At 45.5% G+C, this 19,569-nt stretch overlaps 3 protein-coding genes across 3 annotated transcripts in view; 1 reads left to right on the top strand and 2 right to left on the bottom strand.

The window, feature by feature from the left end:
* On the bottom strand, positions 1-6,251 carry LOC139665840 (probable endonuclease 4). The gene is made up of 8 exons (XM_071544842.1): positions 6,011-6,251; positions 5,405-5,568; positions 4,217-4,426; positions 3,442-3,624; positions 2,076-2,207; positions 1,557-1,661; positions 764-893; positions 1-258 (listed from the first exon to the last, which is right to left on the bottom strand). Exons 2-8 carry the CDS (start codon positions 5,565-5,567, stop codon positions 198-200), a joined length of 984 nt encoding a protein of 327 aa, XP_071400943.1. The 5' UTR covers position 5,568; positions 6,011-6,251; the 3' UTR covers positions 1-197.
* tnrc6ba (trinucleotide repeat containing adaptor 6Ba) overlaps positions 5,882-19,569 on the top strand; it is a 24,548-nt gene continuing 10,860 nt past the window's right edge. The window contains exons 1-8 of the mRNA XM_071544841.1: positions 5,882-6,144; positions 10,433-10,519; positions 12,204-12,225; positions 12,718-13,161; positions 13,350-16,415; positions 17,826-17,990; positions 18,665-18,864; positions 19,138-19,212. Coding sequence (XP_071400942.1) covers positions 10,463-10,519; positions 12,204-12,225; positions 12,718-13,161; positions 13,350-16,415; positions 17,826-17,990; positions 18,665-18,864; positions 19,138-19,212 — 4,029 coding nt within the window. The 5' untranslated portion in view covers positions 5,882-6,144; positions 10,433-10,462. The remainder of the gene's footprint in view (positions 6,145-10,432; positions 10,520-12,203; positions 12,226-12,717; positions 13,162-13,349; positions 16,416-17,825; positions 17,991-18,664; positions 18,865-19,137; positions 19,213-19,569) is intronic.
* LOC139665841 (uncharacterized) lies at positions 8,880-9,548 on the bottom strand. The gene has a single exon (XM_071544843.1). It carries the CDS (start codon positions 9,546-9,548, stop codon positions 8,880-8,882), a length of 669 nt encoding a protein of 222 aa, XP_071400944.1.

Below are 19,569 nucleotides of genomic sequence, written 5' to 3' on the forward strand. Positions count from 1 at the left end.
ATCAATATATTTATTAAACTTTAAACTCATTAACAGAAACAAAACCACCTCTTTGAATCCGTTCACACAGTGATTAAACAACTAAACTAAATCTGAATGCATTTGGAGGAAAATGAGCTGCATCATCCATCCTCTTTGGTCCTTGGCAAACACCTTGCTGGAGTTTGACAGTGCTAATTTATTAGTAAGTGTAGCTTCTATTTGTTTTTGCATAGGGAATACAGAAGCTCGATCTGTTCGGCATACTCGAATCCTGGCCTGTGGAGAGAGGATAAAACGGTGATGTTAAAGCTGCACTGGGAAACTTTGCATGTCGATGGTTCTAAATAGCAACTGTTTGAACATTTTTTACTTAAATACCCAGAAATCCTGTGGTGTGATGTGTCAGTAAACGTCACACAGAACACTCATGTTTACCACCCAGCCGGTCTGTGATGCTTTATACCAAAGAAACCAAAGAGATGAGAGAGGAAAAGATCCAACACTGGTGAGTCCAGCTTCCTCTGCTGCTGTTTAGGAGACAGTTTGGATTTCACTCTTAACTTTCGATTCATCAATTCTTGTCTATCAAGTCATTGTCATTTGGCCAAATAGTGCAAATCTAGAGGGTCTCAGTGGGTATTGCAGATCTGCTTTAATTCAGGCTGGTAGGATGGCTAAATTCTCCTACGCCAGTTTAAAGCATCCTGCAGGCCTACAGATCTATCCATGGCTCACAAACCATCATGACCTCTGACCCCCCCCCCCCCTCTGTCCCTCTCACCGTCCGGGCGTCTCCAGGATCAGAGGGATGTCGTCCAGCCTCGGCTCGTTGACGACGTCTCGGAAAGCCGAGATTCCGATGTGACCTTTCCCGATGTCTTCGTGGCGGTCGAGGTGGCAGCCCAGCTTCCCTGTAAACCACAACGACAGAAACGGGAAAGATGACGATGGTTTAAACGATTCACAAAGCAGGGGCCGGATTCAGTTCTCTTCAGAGGGATTTTAAGAAATTAGCCAAGAATACATTTTAGGAAGTTCTTAAGAACAATTCCCCAATATTTTCTTAAGATTAGTTTAATCCTTTTGCAAACTTCTCTTGGTTTTCTTACTTGAACTTCTCAAATCCGGTCGACCTAGCTATCGGAATGTAAACAAGCATAGGATTTTGGGGGATTTTGTCCAAGTGAATGAATTTAAAAGCTTACCTTTTCACTGCAAACATTTTAAGAAAAGTAGAAGATTATCTTAAAGTTAATTAAAGAACAAATTTTGCTTTCAAGAATTCCAATTATTCATAGATTTTTTTCTTAGGAAACAAAACAATAAAGGAAGTTAAGAAAATACTTTAGAACTGTTTTACTATGAGGTTTTCCTAAGGTTCTGTGAATGTGCCCTGGAGGTTTTTCCTTCATCTCCTCTATTAGCATGTAAATAAACTACTGAATCCATGAGAAAATCCTCCCTTTCCCAAAGAAAACTGAAAGCACAGACGTGATTTCTACCTGCACAAACCACTTATGTCAGCAACTTGTGTAATAATTATTTTAAGTGTGTAAATGTTGCTTGTGTTGTACCTTTGGAGTCGTTCAGATGGATGGCTCTGAGATAGTGGATCCCCACTTCCTGATCAAACTCATCCAGCATGGCCTTCACTCCTCCCTCTGCAGCCAGGTCGTAACCTAGCAACACAAGAAACCTTCAGGCTCATCCACAACTAGAAGAACACTTTTGAAGAAACAGGAACACTGGGTCGTTGAGTACTTTTGGGCTGCAATATAATGCATTTCTTCCAAAGCTACAAACCAAAATTGAGTTTGCTGGCCTTGTTTTCAGCTTGACCACCAGGCATTTTTGAGTTTATCCAATGGGGTTTGAAAGAGTTTCATAAAACCCAAAGCATGGCAGAATTTTCTCAACCCACAGAAGACAATGTGATCTTTCAATTGAAGTGAAAATCACCAAAATTGGAGTTACAGAGTTCTCACACAACACCAGAGATACGCATTTTTCTTCTTGAGCTCCAAAACAAAATTTAATTCAGTAATTCTTGTGGTTTTACGGTGCAAAACAGATCAACGTCATGTGTCACTCACCTGCTGAGAAGGCGTGGCAGGTATCCAGACACACTCCGACTCTGCTCTGGTCTCTCACCTTGTCTATGATGCTCCGCAGCTCAGAGAATTTCCCACCCACAGTGCTGCCCTGACCGCTCATGTTCTCCAACACTGACCACAGGGAGAACAGAGAGAGAGAGAGAGAGAGAGAGAGAGAGAAAGGGAAATTTGATGCACCCATCGCAACTAGCCAATATTTTCCTCTCCCTCCTAACACACCCGATACACACAGGAAATAGATTCAGCCTGTTGTTCATTCCTAAACCACAGCCTGATGCCAATTTCTGCGCTACTACTTCCGTGTTTTTGCAGGCATGACATCAGTGGCATTTCAGGTATTCCAGTCTGTCATCAGCTTATGTGAATTGAAAGCAATGCAACACTAGTGTCAACTTCTGCCAATCACAAGTGATGTGTTAACTCGAGGGCCAACCCCAGTTCAAATGGCTTGGTACAGGATGGCCGGCTGCCAGCAAAAACTAAAATTATGGTCTACTGCTTGATTCTGAAGCATTAGATTATTGACTTGAGGTAATGAAACATTAAACCCCGAATAAGGATCAAATCTGTATATTATAGCCCAATTTAAAAAATTACAACTGAGGCGAAAAACCCACTAATTGTGCTTTTAGTGGCATTAGATTTGAATTTGTGTGAATTGGGGTCTGGCCACTACTGCAAAATTCCCACTGAGGAATTTTACATTGATTAGCTGTTTAAATCTTATAGACGTCTAGCCTAAAGTGAGGATACATAGGGTTTAAAAGTGAAAGTTTAGTAGATGTCTATATCTTAGACCAGTGGTTCTCAACGTGGAGTCCGGGGACCACCAGGGGTCCTTGAGGGGGTTCCAGGGGGTCCCCAGCAAATTAGTGAATTGTTAAACTTTACATTATTTCATTTACAAGAAGTTAACACAGTTAGAGAATTTGGAAGAATGTTTTCTCTCTACCTACAATACAGATAGTCATGGAATTGTGGACAAAATCATATCTAACAATAACAATATTCTCAGATATATACATATATTCTCAAATACACTCTCATTAAATGGGGTTAGGGTTAATTTTGTCCCTTATGTGGACAAAATTAGGGGTCCTTGATATGAAAAATGTTGAGAATCACTTTCTTAGACCACTATTTACATCTGTTTATGCATCGTTGAAATATTTAATAATATATTAACTGCTTGGATCTAAAATTGAGCTATACATTGCCAAAAAGATCATTGGCAATATGAGAGCTAAAGCATAGACGCAAGTCTAGTGCTCAGTTGGTTCCCTCGCTCTGTTGAGACTTGGATTCAAAGACACACACACACACACACACACCCCCGACCAAATACCTGTCACCACAGCAGGCATCTGCTGGTGAGCGTGGTTGATGGCCGTCGCTATCTTGTCCACACACTGCTGGGTGGTGATGGAGCCGAGCGAGGAGCCGGGGTGGAAGTTGTAGAGCGTGAGGCCGAGGGCGCTGCAGCGGCTCAGCTCGTCCACCAGCATGGCCTGGCTCTTCTCAAACACATCTGGGTGGAACAGGGCACACAAAACACTGGACGCGTGTCAAATAAGAATAGAGGACACTGTTGGCAAGATGAAATATGGGATTGATTAAACAAGGAGCGGTTATTGAGAGTGGGAGGGGGAGAGAGAGTAGGGTCAGAATTGGGATGAGACAAAAGCGTTGTCTGAGATCTTTCCGCCTGTCCATCCATCAATCCATCTCACTATCCAGAGGTTTTAATTCCTTGAGACTTGACTTGATGCATGAGGAGAAGACTTGGGACTTGACTTTAACTTGTACTTTGATGACTTGAAAAGGTTTCTAAAGTCTTGACTTGAGATCTTGTGTTTGTGTAAATGACTTTGATTGAAAGTGATGAGATTTGTTCCAGCAGACGACTGAATTTAAATTCTGTTTTCTGAATTTGTATGGAATGATTGAATTTATAGAAGGTGAAACTGATTATAGAAATCAAACTCATGGTGCTCTCACCAAGTTTTTATCTTATTAAAACCATATTGCATTGAAAAGTCCTAGATATTTAGCTTTCTTTAAGATATTAAATTGATACTGGACTCTTGACTTGGTCACACCTCTGTCCCTATCAAACAAACCCTCTTTAGGAGATCCACAGTTCATCAGGTAGGAGCCGTGAGGCAGGATGTGAGCCGGGTCGAACCCCTGCAGGACGCACTGCTCCTGAAACTTGGCGGCGGCCGTCGGGTCCAGGCCGGGCCTCTTCCAGGACCGCTGGGACCCGAGGAACAGGGCGAAACTACGGCCACCCATCTCCGTGCAGGACGTCACCGCTTTCCATATCCCACCTATGGACATAAGGGGGGAAGATGAGTTATATATGGTCATAATGTGCAAATTTCTATCAAATTCTTGCAGTACAATAGGGCTTGGCGATAATTAAATATATCGTTTATTGTCTTTCAGTGGAATCATACTGGGATGATGATAATTTTGGCATATTGAGACACAATTCTGCTGTCTAAACTGATGATAACAAGCAAATTTTATTTCAAAACTAACAAAATAAGGTATGAAGCATATTTTTCAGATTAACAGTTTTTTATTTTCTTCTTAAGCATAATACAAAACATATGCATCACACAATATACATACAAATCTCCCACCCTAACCCCCCCCAACCCGTCATCACCACATACACAATTGGCCTTGGTTGTCAACATAAATACATTCCATCATATGCAATGGACAGAATAGTTAAAATTAGACAAAACTCAAAAAACAAACCATAACAAAACAAGTACAAAACAAATGTAGATTTTTGTCCATGCATAGATTGTGACACAAAATACAAAACATGCGACTCCCCCCAGGTATGAAGCATATTAAGAAATATTATTATTATTAATAATATTATAGAGATTTGTTTTACCTCACACCTAACATTACCATTCGGTTCAGTGGGATGAACCTGTTGCTAATCTGCTCTTGCCTACCTTGTGTTTTTCGCTATGCTTGTCCTATATGATTTTGTTCACCATTGATTGTGTTTAGTTAGATCTAGCTAGACACATTCTCTGTAACGTCCTCTGAGACATGCTTGTGATAAAGGGCTATATAAATAAACTTGACTTGACTTAAGTTTAATTAGATTTTTTTATATGTTATTTTGCATATGTGAGCCATATCGTGATACATATCGCTATCAGGGGGAAAAAATGTTATCGTGATAATAATTTCATCCATATTGCCCAGCCCAACAACCATGATTGTGTGTGTTTGAGTGACTGAAGGGAGGTTTAACATGAGGAAAAATGAGACATTACCTTGAATGCCAACATGAGCCCCAATGTATTTCTTATTTCCACGGTGTTTCCTCCCACTCTCCCTTCTCTCCTTAGCCCCCTTGTCTTCCTCCTCTCCTTCCTTGTCTCCTTCCAGTGCCTCCTCGGTTTTCCTTTTCCTTGCTGCTCTCTTTTTTGGACCCATGCTACCAAGACGAAAATATAATCACCGTTAGGCAACGATTATGAATCTGCAAATTCCTGCCAGAGTCCCTTCTGGTTCTGTCTTGCCACTTGCTGCTGAAAATGTGCGTATGACAGAGCGAAAGGAAGGCTGTTAATAAGCTACAAAGCACGCACAGATGTGCTGAGGCTGAATCTCAAAAGTTTATGAAGGTCAAAAAGCGTCTTTTATGCATCCCTCCTGACAGCAGCTAGCCAGTCACAGAGCTTCCACGCAGCTGCCACAGGCTGGCCATTGGAGACGCTTCATGCTGAGCAGCAAAATGGCCGACCGTCAACCGACTGACTTCACAGCGCTTTGAAATTCAAATTATTCTGCACATTAGGGTTTACACTATCACAACGTTAGTACTTATTTACAAGTCAGTAGCTTATTAGGAGTGTATTTCATTTTCTGCCACTTACTTGATTATCCGCTCAGGCGTCGCTGTTCTTGTAGCCTCGACGAATGCCTCAAAAAGCTAAAAAAAAAAATTCGCACTGAAGCACTTTAGCAGGCTAGCTAGCACGCTAGCTATTCTTCATATGTGATTCCTGAGGTGAGTAGCCGACGTTTGCGATACGCAGAATATTTTGCAAGTGTTTCAAATCGTGTTGTCGTTGGATTGTTTATATGTATACGTTGACGTTACATAAGCGTCAATTTATGTAAGGTCTTTGCTAATGTAGCTAATGCAATGAAAAATGCCACTGCGCTAGCCAAGCTAACGCCGTTAGCCAGCAGTACTAGTAGTGCCAGTGAGTAACTTAGCTAACGTTAGCACTGTGATAGCAGCATTTGTGGTTGTGCGTTAGGTGGGTGGCTTAGTTAGGGCTCGGTATATTTGCTGTGACGGATCGTTGTATACACAGAACCGGGTCGTTACCAAACTGGCTGGCAGTTGATCTAGGATCAGAAAGATTTGTTTTCGTATGCGCTACGTGCTTTTCGATGCGTGCTTACTTCACAAGTGATGCTAAGGTAACGTTAACTATTGCTTTGCAGACATCAGATGTCAACCAATTGTTGTAGCTAACGTGGTAAACATAATTTGCTAGTAAGCTTGCTGCCTGTGTTAACTTGTAAGGGCAGGAGTAAAACTGATTATGTCAGTTTGTACGCAGTGCAATTTCAGCGTTCATGAGCACGTATGTGGCATCACTGTCTTAAGTTAACATTATCTGCCTGTGTCTGATTTTCGTGAACACATAACCATTTGTAGCATACCGTGGATGCTGTAGATGACCAGCTGGTTATAATATCGACAAGACAACAGATAGCTAGCTCACTGCAGTGTTTTGAAGGGCAGTTGGGCAACGTTGAAGGCAGGTCTGACAGCTCGTAACGCTGCTGTGTATCACGGCTGAAGCTCAATGGTTTTCTGATGCGCCAGGCCTGAGCTGAGGTTAGTAAAGCTTCAACATGCCAGGTTCATTTTCCCTGAATCCTGTCTGCTGGAAGAGTTATGGCCCTGAATCGAAACTGTGCAAGACACAGGCACTGTCAGCTCTTACGTGTTTAAAATGTCTATTCTCTTCGAGGCTTATAAATCAACATTCTAGTTCTCACAAGCTTGGTTAGGGCTTACTGCACATTCATATATTGGGGATCCTAATGACAGTGCAATATTTTCTGCCCTAGGAGTATGCTTGTGTGTGTGTGTGTGTGGGTGGGTCTGTGCTGTCTTGTTCCACAGCTCTCATAGCTGGTAAAGAGAATGTAGAAAAGCTGAGCGTAAATGGAAGGCTAATAAATTACAGATCTTCCATGATATCTTGAGAAATCGAATGCTCACATATCAGAAAATGGTTAAGGATGCAAGAGCTGCTTATTTCTCAGACCTCATATCTAAAAACTGTCACAACTCTAATGTTCTGTTCCAAACCATAGATTCTCTCATTAGCCCCTCCCCCAGCCACAGCCTTGAAGCCTCCACAGAGAAGTGTGAGGAATTTTTAGTTTGTTTTACTCAGAAGGCTGAAAATATAAGATTTTACCTGCTGACAGGGACTCATCTGTTTTGTTGGAAAATTCAGCTGTTTTAAATTGTTTTCAACCAATTTCTTTATTGTTTTTAAAGGATATTGTCTCTCAAATGAGGTCCTCTACTTGCTGTTCTGATGTTGTTCCAACAAAATTTCTCAAAGATGTCTTTGAGACAGTAGGTCCTAGTATTCTGTCTATTGTCAACAGTTGTGCATCTGATCTTACTAATTTTAGACCCATCTCTAAACTGCCTTTTTTTTATCAAAAGTTTTAGAAAAAAATGTTTTTACCCAATTAATATCTTATCTGAACCAGAATAATATTTATGAAAGATTCCAGTCAGGGTTTAGAGCATTACACAGCACAGAAACAGCCCTTGTCAAAGTAGCTAATGCAGATGCAGGAGAATGCTCAGTCTTAATCCTTCTAGACCTGAGTGCAGCTTTTGTCAAATGAATTGAATTAAATTGAATCACCTGTGGGGTTCCACAGGGCTCAATTCTTGGTCCCATCCTCTTCTCCCTCTACATACTTCCACTTGGTCATATAATTCGTAAGCATAATGTTTCCTTTCACAGCTATGCTGATGACACACAGTTATATCTACCCTTAAGACATAATGATCCCAACTGCTTTAATACTCTCAGAAAAGGTCTCAAGGACATTAAGTGTTGGATGTCACAAAACTTTCCTCAGTTAAATGAAAGCAAAACTAAAATAGTCTTATTCGCGCAGCCCAACGCAAGAAATCTTATTGTACATGATCTAGGTGACTTATCGTCTAACATAAACCCTGTGGCCAGAAACTTAGGAGTGATTTTTGACAGTGACCTGACTTTCGAGGAGCAGGTAAAGAGTTGTGCAATCCTGCTTCCTTCAACTAAGAAATGTATAAAAATATCAAGTCATTTTTATCTCATGCTGATTTAGAGAAGGTAATTCATGCTTTTATTTCATCTCGTTTAGACTATTGCAACTCTCTCTATACCTGCCTCAGTCAAAAATCAATCTCATGTCTCCAGCTTGTTCAAAATGCTGCAGCAAGAATTTTAACTGGCACTAAATGTAGAGACCATATTACCCCAGTCTTAGCACATCTGCACTGGCTACCAGTAAGATTTAGAATTGATTTTAAGATTTTACTGATTACATTTAAAGCACAGAAAGGTCTAGCCCCTAGCTGTATTGCTGACCTTTTAACTCTTTATGAGCCGGAAGGCAGCCTTCGATCCTCAGGCAAGGTCCTTTTGGTTGTTCCACAGTCGAGGCTCAAGACTAAAGGTGACTGCGCTTTCTCTATTAGGGCACCTAGGCGAGTGCCCTTGGGCGTTCTGGCTGTCGGGCTTTTGGGATTCTCATTTGGGGTTTCGCCGCGTGCTTCCTGCGGCGCTTGCCATGGGTGCGATTGGCTTGTGGGGCGTTTCTCGCGGGCCTGGCGTTCAGGCTGTTTCCCACGGGGGCTCGATGGGGTTTGGATCGGGCGCTTTTGCTGGTCGGTCTGTCGGAGGTGGTGCTCGTCTCTCCTGACTCGGCAGTTGGTTGTTGTTTTGGGGGATGGGTTCTGTTTCCGTGTGTGGGGTTGCCTCTCGGGGCGGCTGGCGGATTTGTGGAGACGGGTGCTGTCTCTGGTGGTTTGGCCGGTGCGGTCACCCGGTCTGGGTCCTGTCGGGCTTTTGTGGGGGCGGCGTGATCATGGGGGATGCCCTCTGGGCCGTTTGTGCCGGTGGCGGGTCCTGCGGGGGGTGTGGGGCGGGGCTTCGCCGGGTGTCTTGGGGGCCTGGCGGCTGGAGTTCCTGGGGTCTGCGGGGCTGTTGCTGCTGTGCATGGGGGATTCTTTGATGGGCGGGGGGTTTGGGGAGTGGAGCAGTCGTTTGGAGTGGAGGTATTGGTTTGTGGCATTGTTGGTGTCTCGGCTGTATTTCTGATCGGTTTGGTGCTGCCCTGGTGGATTGGGGTATCGGTCTCTTTCGGGGGCATGGAGATTTCTTGGTGGTTCCGGATTCTTGAACAGTAGTGTAGGCTACTTGTACCTGTATCTCCATTTTATTGCTTTCTTGTGTTTTGGCACACACTTTTATTTATAGTTCCATCTGTTTTTAATTGTATCTCTGTTTGTTTGTGTGTTTTTAGTTGTACCTGTTTACCTCATGTATTAGCCTACCTTTTATTCCTATTTTCTATTATATATATATATATTTTCTATCATTCACTGTGGTAGTTTCACATCACTGCTTTTGGGTTTTATTGTATGTAAAGCACTTTGTAAACATTGTTTTTAGAAAAGTGCTATACAAATAAAGTTATTATTATAAAGATCCTAATCCTCAAAATATGCTCACATTCCAGCTCAGAAATAATTTAAAGAGATGATTGGGTTTCAAAAGTTTAATTGGTGCTTGTTTTGGTTTATATAACCGTATACAGCTTCTGTCAGTGTGTTGACAAGATATAAGTTAGCTGACCAAAGCCCCTCCCTCTATGTAAACTGTCTTAAAGGGTTGAAATAGAGGGTGATCAGCTTACAGTTTTCTGCATGCTTACGACGAGGATAATTAGTGTTTGTTGCCCTCATGTCCAGCAATATTCTTAGCTGTAGCACCTGATGGCTGATTCATCCTGTCAAGCATGCAGTTCATTGTAGCTCATGCACATTGATGGAAGCTCACATGGCCACGTAGCGACTGTGATGTTGCCTTTTGCCGTCCTAATTTCCGCTGCTTTGCTATGAGCGCTGTTGCCCTGTGTAATGTGAGCAGTGTCAGCAATGCTACAGATAAAAGCCATTGGCTAGAACACTCGATGATTAAAGGGTGAATGTGTGACCAAATGTTGAAATATGTCCGTCTTTTCTCCGCCTCTAGAAAGGAGTATCAGGACAGGAGCAGTAGTTCATGGAAGACAAGAAAAGGAAAAAAGACGACAAAAGGAAAAGGGAAACCTCTCAGAAGGTAAGCATGTTCGGTGTTCATTCCCTCAGTAAAAGTCTTATTCATCTCTGTTTAGGTGTGCTACTTAGGCTCTTTACTGGGAGGTGTGAGAGTTGTTGTTTGAGTTGGCAGTATGTTAATGATTGGTTTTCAACACTATATTGTTATATTTATGACCACGGTACCTTTTATATCAAAAGGAACTGATGCCATTACTGTTATGTAAGGGCTTTCTAGGATGAAGGCATCAGCTTAATGGCCACATTAGAGCGTTAATGTGCATAGTTCAGTCTAGGTTTCTGAAGAACCGGTTATGGGACATTATGAGCATCTGAGCATCTTATCTCCACAAGCAAAGTTATAGGACTCCAGACTAACCTTTTCCCATTGGAGGATGGTTCCACCAACTGCATATGTTGTTGGCACTAGCAGATAATGTGGTGGCAGGGGGATAGTTTAGTCCAGACACTGCTTCACTCACAGTAAAATTTTGATGTTGAAATATGTTGCCTGTTTAAATTAATGTTGTTTTCCCTAGAACATGATGTTGCACTATATCAGCTTGATAAACATGGAGAAAGCCATACACAGTTTTGCTCACATCGTCTATATGCTAGATTTTGGTTTGCCATAGTCGGTGTTGAAGACTTTAAAACTATCCCAAATAAATAAGTGAATTCTAATAATTTGTTTACCTTCAAAGTCTCCTTATAAGCTCCTGCTTATGATCTCAGAAGTTGCAAATAGGACTTACTAGTATTTTTTGGTGACTTGTTTAATTTTAGAAATCAAGTGGCACAGAGCTACTTTAATATAACATAATACAGTACATCCTTGTTACCATCAGATGCTGACATGGCTTCCATACTCTTCCCCACCTAAACATCACACTCGTTTATCATAGAAAATTCCCACTTTCCCAGTAATATTCACCACTTTTGGGTCATACATGTGCGCTCAACTTGTAGTTAGAATATTTTTGACCGCACTTTAGTGCAGCATTAGTTTCAGGAAATGTTTCTCCTCAATACCAAAAGCAAGCTCTCCATATCACCTCTGGCTGATTATGATGCTTTTTAAACCTTTTTCCACTCAAGATAGGTTAGTATTTACCTGTCATTAAAACCATCGGGATTTAGGCGAGAACAGAGTGACAAATTCTGATGAGTTCTTATGGAATAATCTTAATTAGAAATCACTTACATTCTTTAATACCTTTAGAAAACACAAAAAAGATTTATTATTTTATTTTTCTTTCTGAATCAAGATTTTATAGACCTGGCTTGGGTTTTAAATCGCACTGGTATGACCAAAGAAAACATTAAGTGGCACAGCTGGAAAGAAGACCAAATGGTCACACTCTGGAGACCTGAGATATGTTTGGATTATGTCTCTCAGTGTTAGCAGAGGACTGTTAAAGACACAACAAGTCTCAACAGCTAAGGGATCTTGAATAGAGGACTGATTATTTATTATACCTGGCACACCTAGACTAGAGATTTTTTTTCTTTCTCTAACCACCATCATGGATTCTTTCCTGTAAATGCTCACACCGTCTTTCCTGCTTAGCTCAGCCTACGTTGTTTTACTGAGGTTTGACGTGTTGGATGAATGACATGTCACTTAATCATGCCGTTCTGACTTTGATGTCTTATTAAATGGTGAATTGACAACTGATGTGTTTTGTTTTTTTTGCTCATCTTAGGTTGCAGAGCAAAAAAACAAAGGTAAGCAGCATAGTGACGTCTGTTTTGTTGTTGAGTTCATGTGGTTGCTATGCTCACAAAAGCACCACTGCCTTTCTACTCAAACTTGACTTATGATTTCCTGTATTTTCCATTTTTTTTCAGTTGTGATAGTTTGTTGGCTGTGGTGATTGTTGTATTTTGCATTTTGTGTATCACCGCTCCTGCAACATACGATCAAATAGGTTGCTAGATAATGAACACTCCCCCATTTCCTCTTTTATGCTTCCATCAACGTGTCTTGTTAAGTTGTTTATAAATGTTGCTAGTAGCCTTTCTGTCAAAACGACGAGGGTTGAATCAGCATGTGGGAATTTTTTCTAGCATCCTACCTTTCCCTATCTACTTCATTCTTAAACAGAAGTGTGATGTTTACAGAAAATTCACTGTGCAGTGTTCTCCTATCATGTACCAGGTTATATGGTTCTGAATTTCATCACCTCCCTTCCTCTCTCTGCCTTGCCCTTCCTGTAGTGCCAGACTTGACCAAGCCGGCGTCAGCCCAGTCTCCTGCCACCCAGAGCAGCTCTGCCTCCCCCAGCCCTGGACCCACCCCCTCTGCCTCCCCCTCCCCAGCCACCCCGGGCCCTGGCAGTGCTGCCACCCCATCACAGGGCGGCAACAATGCCAAGCGCCTGGCGGTGGCCAACGGACAGCCCCCCTCCACCACCGGTTCTTCCTCCACCGCTGGCGGCCCCAGTGCCACTGGAAACGGCAATACGAGTAGCGGTGGTGGTGCCCAGGCGCCTCAGCAGCAGCGCTACATGCCGAGAGAAGTGCCGCCGCGATTCCGCTGCCAGCAGGACCATAAAGTGCTACTGAAGAGGGGTCAGCCGCCACTGTCCTCCATGCTGCTGGGAGGGGGAGGAGGAGGAGGAGGAGGGGATGGCCCCAATGCAAACATGGCTGCTGCCTCAGGTAAATGTCAGGGTTAGTGAATGGGATGTTATAGGTCACATTCAGGATAGATGCATTCTATGCAAAATTTGTTTAGGTGATTGTCTCTGCAATAAGTGCATTAGGCTTTGTATGTTAGCCTTTTGAAAACACAAAGTGCCGTCTTCTTGACCCTTATTGTCTCTGTGTTGTGGGATTTGCCTTTTCAGATTCCGGTGCAGCTGCCTCCTCACTAGCCCTCACCTCATCATCAGTCGCTGCTTCTACTACTACTTCTAATTATGCAAATTCCATGTGGGGGGCGGGCTCAGGCAGCCAGGCCTCCTCTCAGGGCAGGGAGAAGGTGATTGTCGATGGCAACGACCTGGAGGAGTGGCCTAGCATCGCTGGCGGTGACGGGGGAGGAGCTTCAGTCACCATGGCTGGTGGGGGCAGCGGCAACAACGGAATGCCTGTGAACAGCAGCATCAGTGCCTCTGGCAACCAATCCTCGCCCACTTCCTCGTTCTCTTTGCCCAATGAATGTATGCAGTCGTCCGGTGGTGTGGCGTGGGGGACGGCTGCCTCCCAGGGTCATCTTGGAGGAGGGAATGCAGCAGCTGCAGCTGGGCCACTGCTACAGCAGCCCTCCTCACTTTCCAAAGCCTCCGCTGTGCCAGGGAGCCATGACGCCGGTGGCCCCATCGATGGCAGCAGTGGGATTCCAGGTGCCAACTTCAACCCAAATGCCAACCCTTCGGCCTGGCCTGCCCTGGTGCAGCAGGATGGGCCCGCTGCTGCAGGGGAAGGAGGTCCGTCTTCCTTCCATCACCAGGGCCCCGGAGGGTCTTTGTCTGCCAACAACCCTGCCTCCCTGGGCCTGGGGGTGGGAGCCGGGGCAGTCGGGGTGCTGGGGGGTCACCCACCTTTATCTGTGAATCAATCAAGCGCCCATCAGCACCAACTTCACCAAATGCAATCCAGAGACAGAGAGATGGGAGGGGGAAAGTGGGAGAGCGGATCAGCAGGACCAAAAATGGCAGGGGGGGAGGGGATTGGGGGAGGAATGGACCGTGGTGTGGGAGGAGGGGGGGTCAGCGGGGGAGACCACAGCCTCGCCTCCTCATGGAGAGGCCAGCCTTCTTACCCTGCTGCTAACTCCAAAACGGGTGCCTCAAGGACTGACGGATGGGAGGGCGGAGGAGGTGGCACAGGGGGATTCGGAGCTGCTGAAGGGGATAACGGGACCTCAGGTTGGGGGTTCTCGGGTTCCACTAGTGGGGTTAACGCTTGGGGTAGCGCTGGAAGTGGGGGAAGCAGTGGCCAAACCTCCGGGGTATCTCAGGGAGGGTGGGGGTCATCAGGAGCAGGAGCGGAGAGAGGGGTGTCTGGTGGAGACTGGGGTGGGAACTCCACTGGTATGGGTGGAGCTAATCCTGGAGGGGAGGGACTGGGTGGAGCCTGCAGCAGTAACAGCAGCAGTAGTGGGGGCAGCACCACTGGCAACCCCCCTGCCACCTCCTCTTCTTCCCCAACAGCCACCACTATGACCAGAGCTTGGGACAATCAGAAGGGAGAGGGAGAAACTGGGGAGTGGGGCGGGGGAGCAGGAGGACAGGGAGGAAGAGGAGGATCTTCGTCCAGCGGCGGGAATTCCAGAAGTGGGAGTGGGCCTCAAAGCGGTCAACGGACCCAACGCCCGCCACCTAACGCTGAAGCTGCCTTACAGAACCTGCTCAGCCGGTCCGATCTGGACCCTCGGGTCCTGTCCAACACGGGCTGGGGCCAGACCCAGATCCGACAAAACACGGCCTGGGACCTTGACGCAAGTGCAGGAGGAAGTAGAGGTGGATCATCATCAGCTACATCCAAACACCCATCTTCTGTTGGTTCCTCTTCTCAGTATTCTGGTGGTCCCAGAGCCCCGATCACTGATCCTGTGGGTCCAGGGGCCAATCCCTCCCTGGCTCCCTCTGCTGGTTCGTCTGGAGAGGGCTGGGAAAGCAGCAGCAACAGTAGCAGTAGTGGGGCCTCTCTGTCTGGGAGGGCCCCGCCGCCTTCAGGCCCCAGCACCAGGAATCTCGGCGTCTCACAATCTGGGTCAGTAAGCTCCACTGGGGCTGGTATGGGATCAGGGGGACTTGGATCGGGACACAGCCAGCAGGGGAAGGCCACAGGCTGGGGTGGAGGAGGGATGGGGGCTGGGGAAGGCCAGCAGGCCAAAGGGTGGGGGAATGAGGAGTGGAGAGACAATAGAGGAGGAAATGGAGGAGGTTGGGGCGATGGTGGACAACAGGGTAACCCAGCAAGTGGAGGCTGGGGAGGGAGTCAGGAGGAGAAAGGGACAGGGGGATGGAAGGAGAGGGGAAGGGATGGAGGAGGAAGTGGGTGGGGTTCAGGACAGAGAGCCGGGGGAGGTGGGAACTGGGGAGAGCAAGAGTCCAAATCAAACAGTGGAGGAGGAGGGGGATGGGAGGATGAGAGGAAAGGTGGAGGAGGAGGAGGAAACTCAGGTGGGGATTCAGATGTGGGTGCATGGGGGAGCTGGGATGAGGGTGCCCCCCGGAGGACCTGGGGGGCAGGAGGCACAGGGGGAGGAGGGAGCGGAGGAGGGGGGATGGGTGGAGTCGGGGACATGGGGTCCAAACCCCATCAAAGTTGGAGTGGAGGGAATGGTGGCGGAAACAAAATGCACCAGATGCCAAACAGCCAGTCGGGCTCCATCAAAGGCCCGCCGGCACAACTGCAACAGCAACAATCACAGCCCCGCAATCAGCATCCACAGCAGCAGCAAGCGCTGGACCAAGGGGCTATGCAAGGGGGCTGGGGGCGGAAACCCGTCTCCCAAGCCCAGAATCAGAACCAAAGCTCAGGCTGGACCTCGGGGCCCATCCCCAGCGGCCCTGGAGGAAGTGCGAGTGGATCTGAACCAAGCGGCTGGGAAGAACCCTCGCCGCAGTCCATAAGCAGGAAGAACGAGATAGATGATGGAACATCAGCATGGGGAGACCCAACCCATTACAACTACAAGCCGGTCAACCTGTGGGATAAGAACAGCGCCCCCGCTGGCCAGCAGCTGCATGGCCAGGGCCAGGGTCAGGCTCCGCAGCAGCAGCAGCAGCAGCAGCCGCAGCCACAACCGCAGCCACAGCAGCAGCAGCAACCACAGCCGCCACCGCCGCAGCAGCAGCAGCAGGGACCTCCAGTACAGCAGCAGCCCAGCAGACAGGCTTCAGGACTTGTGGGGAACAGAGACATCAACACTGGGCATGGATCTGGGAAAGCTCCAGCTATGGGTAAGAGACGAGAAGAGCTGTTCTATCACATTTTCTCAGTAAAAATTGTAATTTTTTTTTTTTGAAAGTGTCATATGGTAGAAGGTTGAATTATGTAATTTGAATTCAATATTTCTTTCTTCACAAAATGTTCAGTCATAGGGAGAGACCAACCACTCCATAATTGCCCTCTCAGTTCTGTGTGGCTCTCCCTTCCAACCAGAAAAGACAGGAAGGGCAGGGCAGGAAACTATTTGATCAACCAACCATAGCAGCTTTTTCATCCTAAAATCCAGTAGTCATTTTCACTATTTTATCAGAAACTAGATTTTTTTTAAAAACAATAGGACCTCCAATTGACGGATGGTTATTGTATTTATATATATTTATTTATTATATAAGTGTCTGGTAGAGTAGACAAACTGCTCAGGCACTACCAACACTTACCAGCATTTGTCTTGGTAATTCCCCTATTGTGGAGGGAAATAGGGGGCAATGTTTGGTTGTGTGAGTCCAGGAATAGGAAAACAAGCTTTTCAGACCGTTGTACACATAGAAATTCCATAAATCAACACTGTGTCTTGGTGTTATAGAAGTAGAATATAGGTCATTTTCAGCCAGTCACCTGCATGCTATCTCTGCAGTTCCATGTCAAAAAAACAAGATACTGTCAGCCAATGAGAGCCCTATACTGTAGCTTGAGTGGGCGCACCAACTGAAGCTACAGCTGTGGTAAAATAAACACGATTTCTGCGAATGAACCGTCTCTGTTTGCTAATAGAACTGCAAAGCAAGCCAATGTGCCTGACCAGCACAAGCCAAGAACTTGTCAAAAAACGAACGAAGAGGGGAAAAAAAAAAGTTTGTGGTTGTTTTAGACAGCTGGAAGGTCGAGGGAGGGAACTGGCTGACGATGGTGTGTTCAGCCTGTCGGACACAGAACACAGCAGAAACTGGAACATCCTTCAGAGTAGCAGAGAGACCAAGTAGCAGACTTTTTAGAAGCATGAAAGCTGACGTTTAACTTTGTGAGAGAGATATTTCCCAGAGCTCATTGCGATACTGATAGGATGACATAAAATGCGGCAAGAAAACTCTTAGCTATGATTTCACATTGATGTAGCTCTTAATGCACCTTATTAGCTAAAGGGTTGCTCTGCACTGATTCACTGAAGTAGTAACGTTAGGAGTTCAACCATTTCACCCATTTAAGTACTCTTGAATCTCACATAAACACGCTGAGCACTTCAGGCAACGTCAGACTACGTAAACCGAAGTTTGTGAGGCCTCAGTCTGGAGTCTGGACATTGGGATTCAGCCTTTATCTTGCTCAAGGGAAATAGTTGTGTCCTGGCCCTGTAGATGTCCCTGTCTATGGGGTTTCTATCAGTTATCCCTGTTCTAACCGATGCTGTCCCTGTGTCTCTCCAGCTCCGTCAGGTTGGGGCGGTACCTCTCCCACCAGCCCTACAGTAGATAACGGCACGGCAGCCTGGGGAAAGCCCACTGAAGCCCCGACCGGCTGGGGAGACCCTGACGACGCTGCAGGGAAGACCGCGGGCTGGGGCAACCCCTCTCCCAACCCCATCAAATCTGGTTAGGAAACAAAGGAAAAAAATGTAGCAGATGTTCTCCCTGGGCGAGAGACAGCTGGAAATGAGTTTACCTTGAATTGCATTTGTTTTCTTCATGATCACAATAAAACAGGGCTCCCGCAGGCCTTGATCCTTTGTAGATTTTTGTAGACTTGAGAAATATAAAATCGGGCCTTGATGAGTTTTTGAAAATCAATGGATGGCCTTTTATTTAAGTGAAACATTGCACCCAAATTCATCAATATGCCTCCTCTCTCTCTGTCCGAGGATCAACACATCACATCCTGAGGAAAAACCATGTGATGGCGATTCAGCTGCAGTTTAAAATTGGCCTATTTTAAGTCAAAATGAATGATTTTACCAGGATTAGTAATAAATGAGGCCTCCGTGATGTCTAATTTTGACAAATGTCATGTCTTAACTCAAAACATGCCAGTTTTGAGTCCTTGATTTTTACCTACATTTTACCTACTTTTAACTACATTGAAAGTCATTGAAAAGGTCTTTGAATTTGATGTACAGGTGAGATAAAATTATAAAATGTGTTTGGTTTGGGTTAGTTGTTTTGGGTTGGTCCATGGAGACGTGATTCTTCTGCCATTCTTGGAAACAAATTTTGGATCTACTTATTGCTTATCCACGGCATTAACCATGACCTTTTTTTTCCCCCTGCAGGTTCAAAGTCTATGCAAGATGGCTGGGGGGAGAACGAGAGCTCTGTGGCCGCCACCCGTCACTCGAGCTGGGAGGAGGAGGAGGAGGGAGGGGGCATGTGGAACAGCGCTGGCTCCCAGGGAAGTGGCTCTTCCTGGGGACAGGGAAGCAACGGGGGCTGGGGACAGGGGGGCCACCCTGGGAAGAAGCCCATCAACAAGGTGGGTTCCTTTGGGGGAAAATAAAGCTGGATTCCCTGATAATATCACTTCACTTTCATTGGTTTCTTGTTTGCTGTCTTTTGAAAAAAGACCAAGAATAAATAATTGATCAAAATAATGACATAAAAGAGAGAGCTTTAGTTTGTGTTGGGTGAGGATCCACTGTAAAGTTAATATGGAGATGCCCAGTTTTGCATTTATTTCAGTAAAAAAAAAAAATTAGAGAATTGGCAGATGATATCATTGCCTCTACTTCTTCTGTTTGTCCATCAGGGTCCGCTGAAGCCTGGAGGAGGAGACTCGTGGATGAACCCCATCAACAGACAGTTCTCTAACATGGGGCTGCTGGTAAGACAGAAGATTTCTTTTCTTATTGTTTTACGTATTACCTTAGTGCTATTGTGGGTGGCAGAGCAAGGTAAGGATATTTCCACCAGCCAAATGTTGGTACATTTTGACTGTGGCTGGTAAGTTCATCATCTCTTCCAGCCACTTTGTTAGCTAATCCTATTTGGGAGATTATGTGGTTTTGGGACTCAGTTCAGTGTCACTGAATTTATCCTGGATTTCTTACAAACCAACCAATAATTTCTTGATGACATGAATGTCGGTGTAGCTGCGATACTGAGCCACGTGTCAACAGATTTCTTAAGTGTGAGGCAATCTGGGTCACTGGCAGGTTGGCTGTATTACACCAGTCATGGT

This window comes from Centroberyx affinis, unplaced genomic scaffold, assembly GCF_046629955.1.
Source record: "Centroberyx affinis isolate AG114_WGS23_722 - 3 ecotype Tasmania unplaced genomic scaffold, CSIRO-AGI_Caff_v1 ptg004685l_1, whole genome shotgun sequence".
Lineage (NCBI taxonomy): Eukaryota > Metazoa > Chordata > Actinopteri > Beryciformes > Berycidae > Centroberyx > Centroberyx affinis.

What these genes read in the sequence shown, in the direction of transcription:
- LOC139665840 (XM_071544842.1), bottom strand. Translation starts at nt 5,567, where the DNA reads ATGGGTCCAAAAAAGAGAGCAGCAAGGAAAAGGAAAACCGAGGAGGCA. An exon ending in CTGCCACGCCTTCTCAGCAG is followed by an intron (nt 1,662 to 2,075) that starts GTGAGTGACACA and finishes TTGTGTTGCTAG; the next exon opens with GTTACGACCTGGCTGCAGAG. An exon ending in CCATCTGAACGACTCCAAAG is followed by an intron (nt 894 to 1,556) that starts GTACAACACAAG and finishes TGTGGTTTACAG; the next exon opens with GGAAGCTGGGCTGCCACCTC.
- LOC139665841 (XM_071544843.1), bottom strand. Translation starts at nt 9,548, where the DNA reads ATGCCCCCGAAAGAGACCGATACCCCAATCCACCAGGGCAGCACCAAA.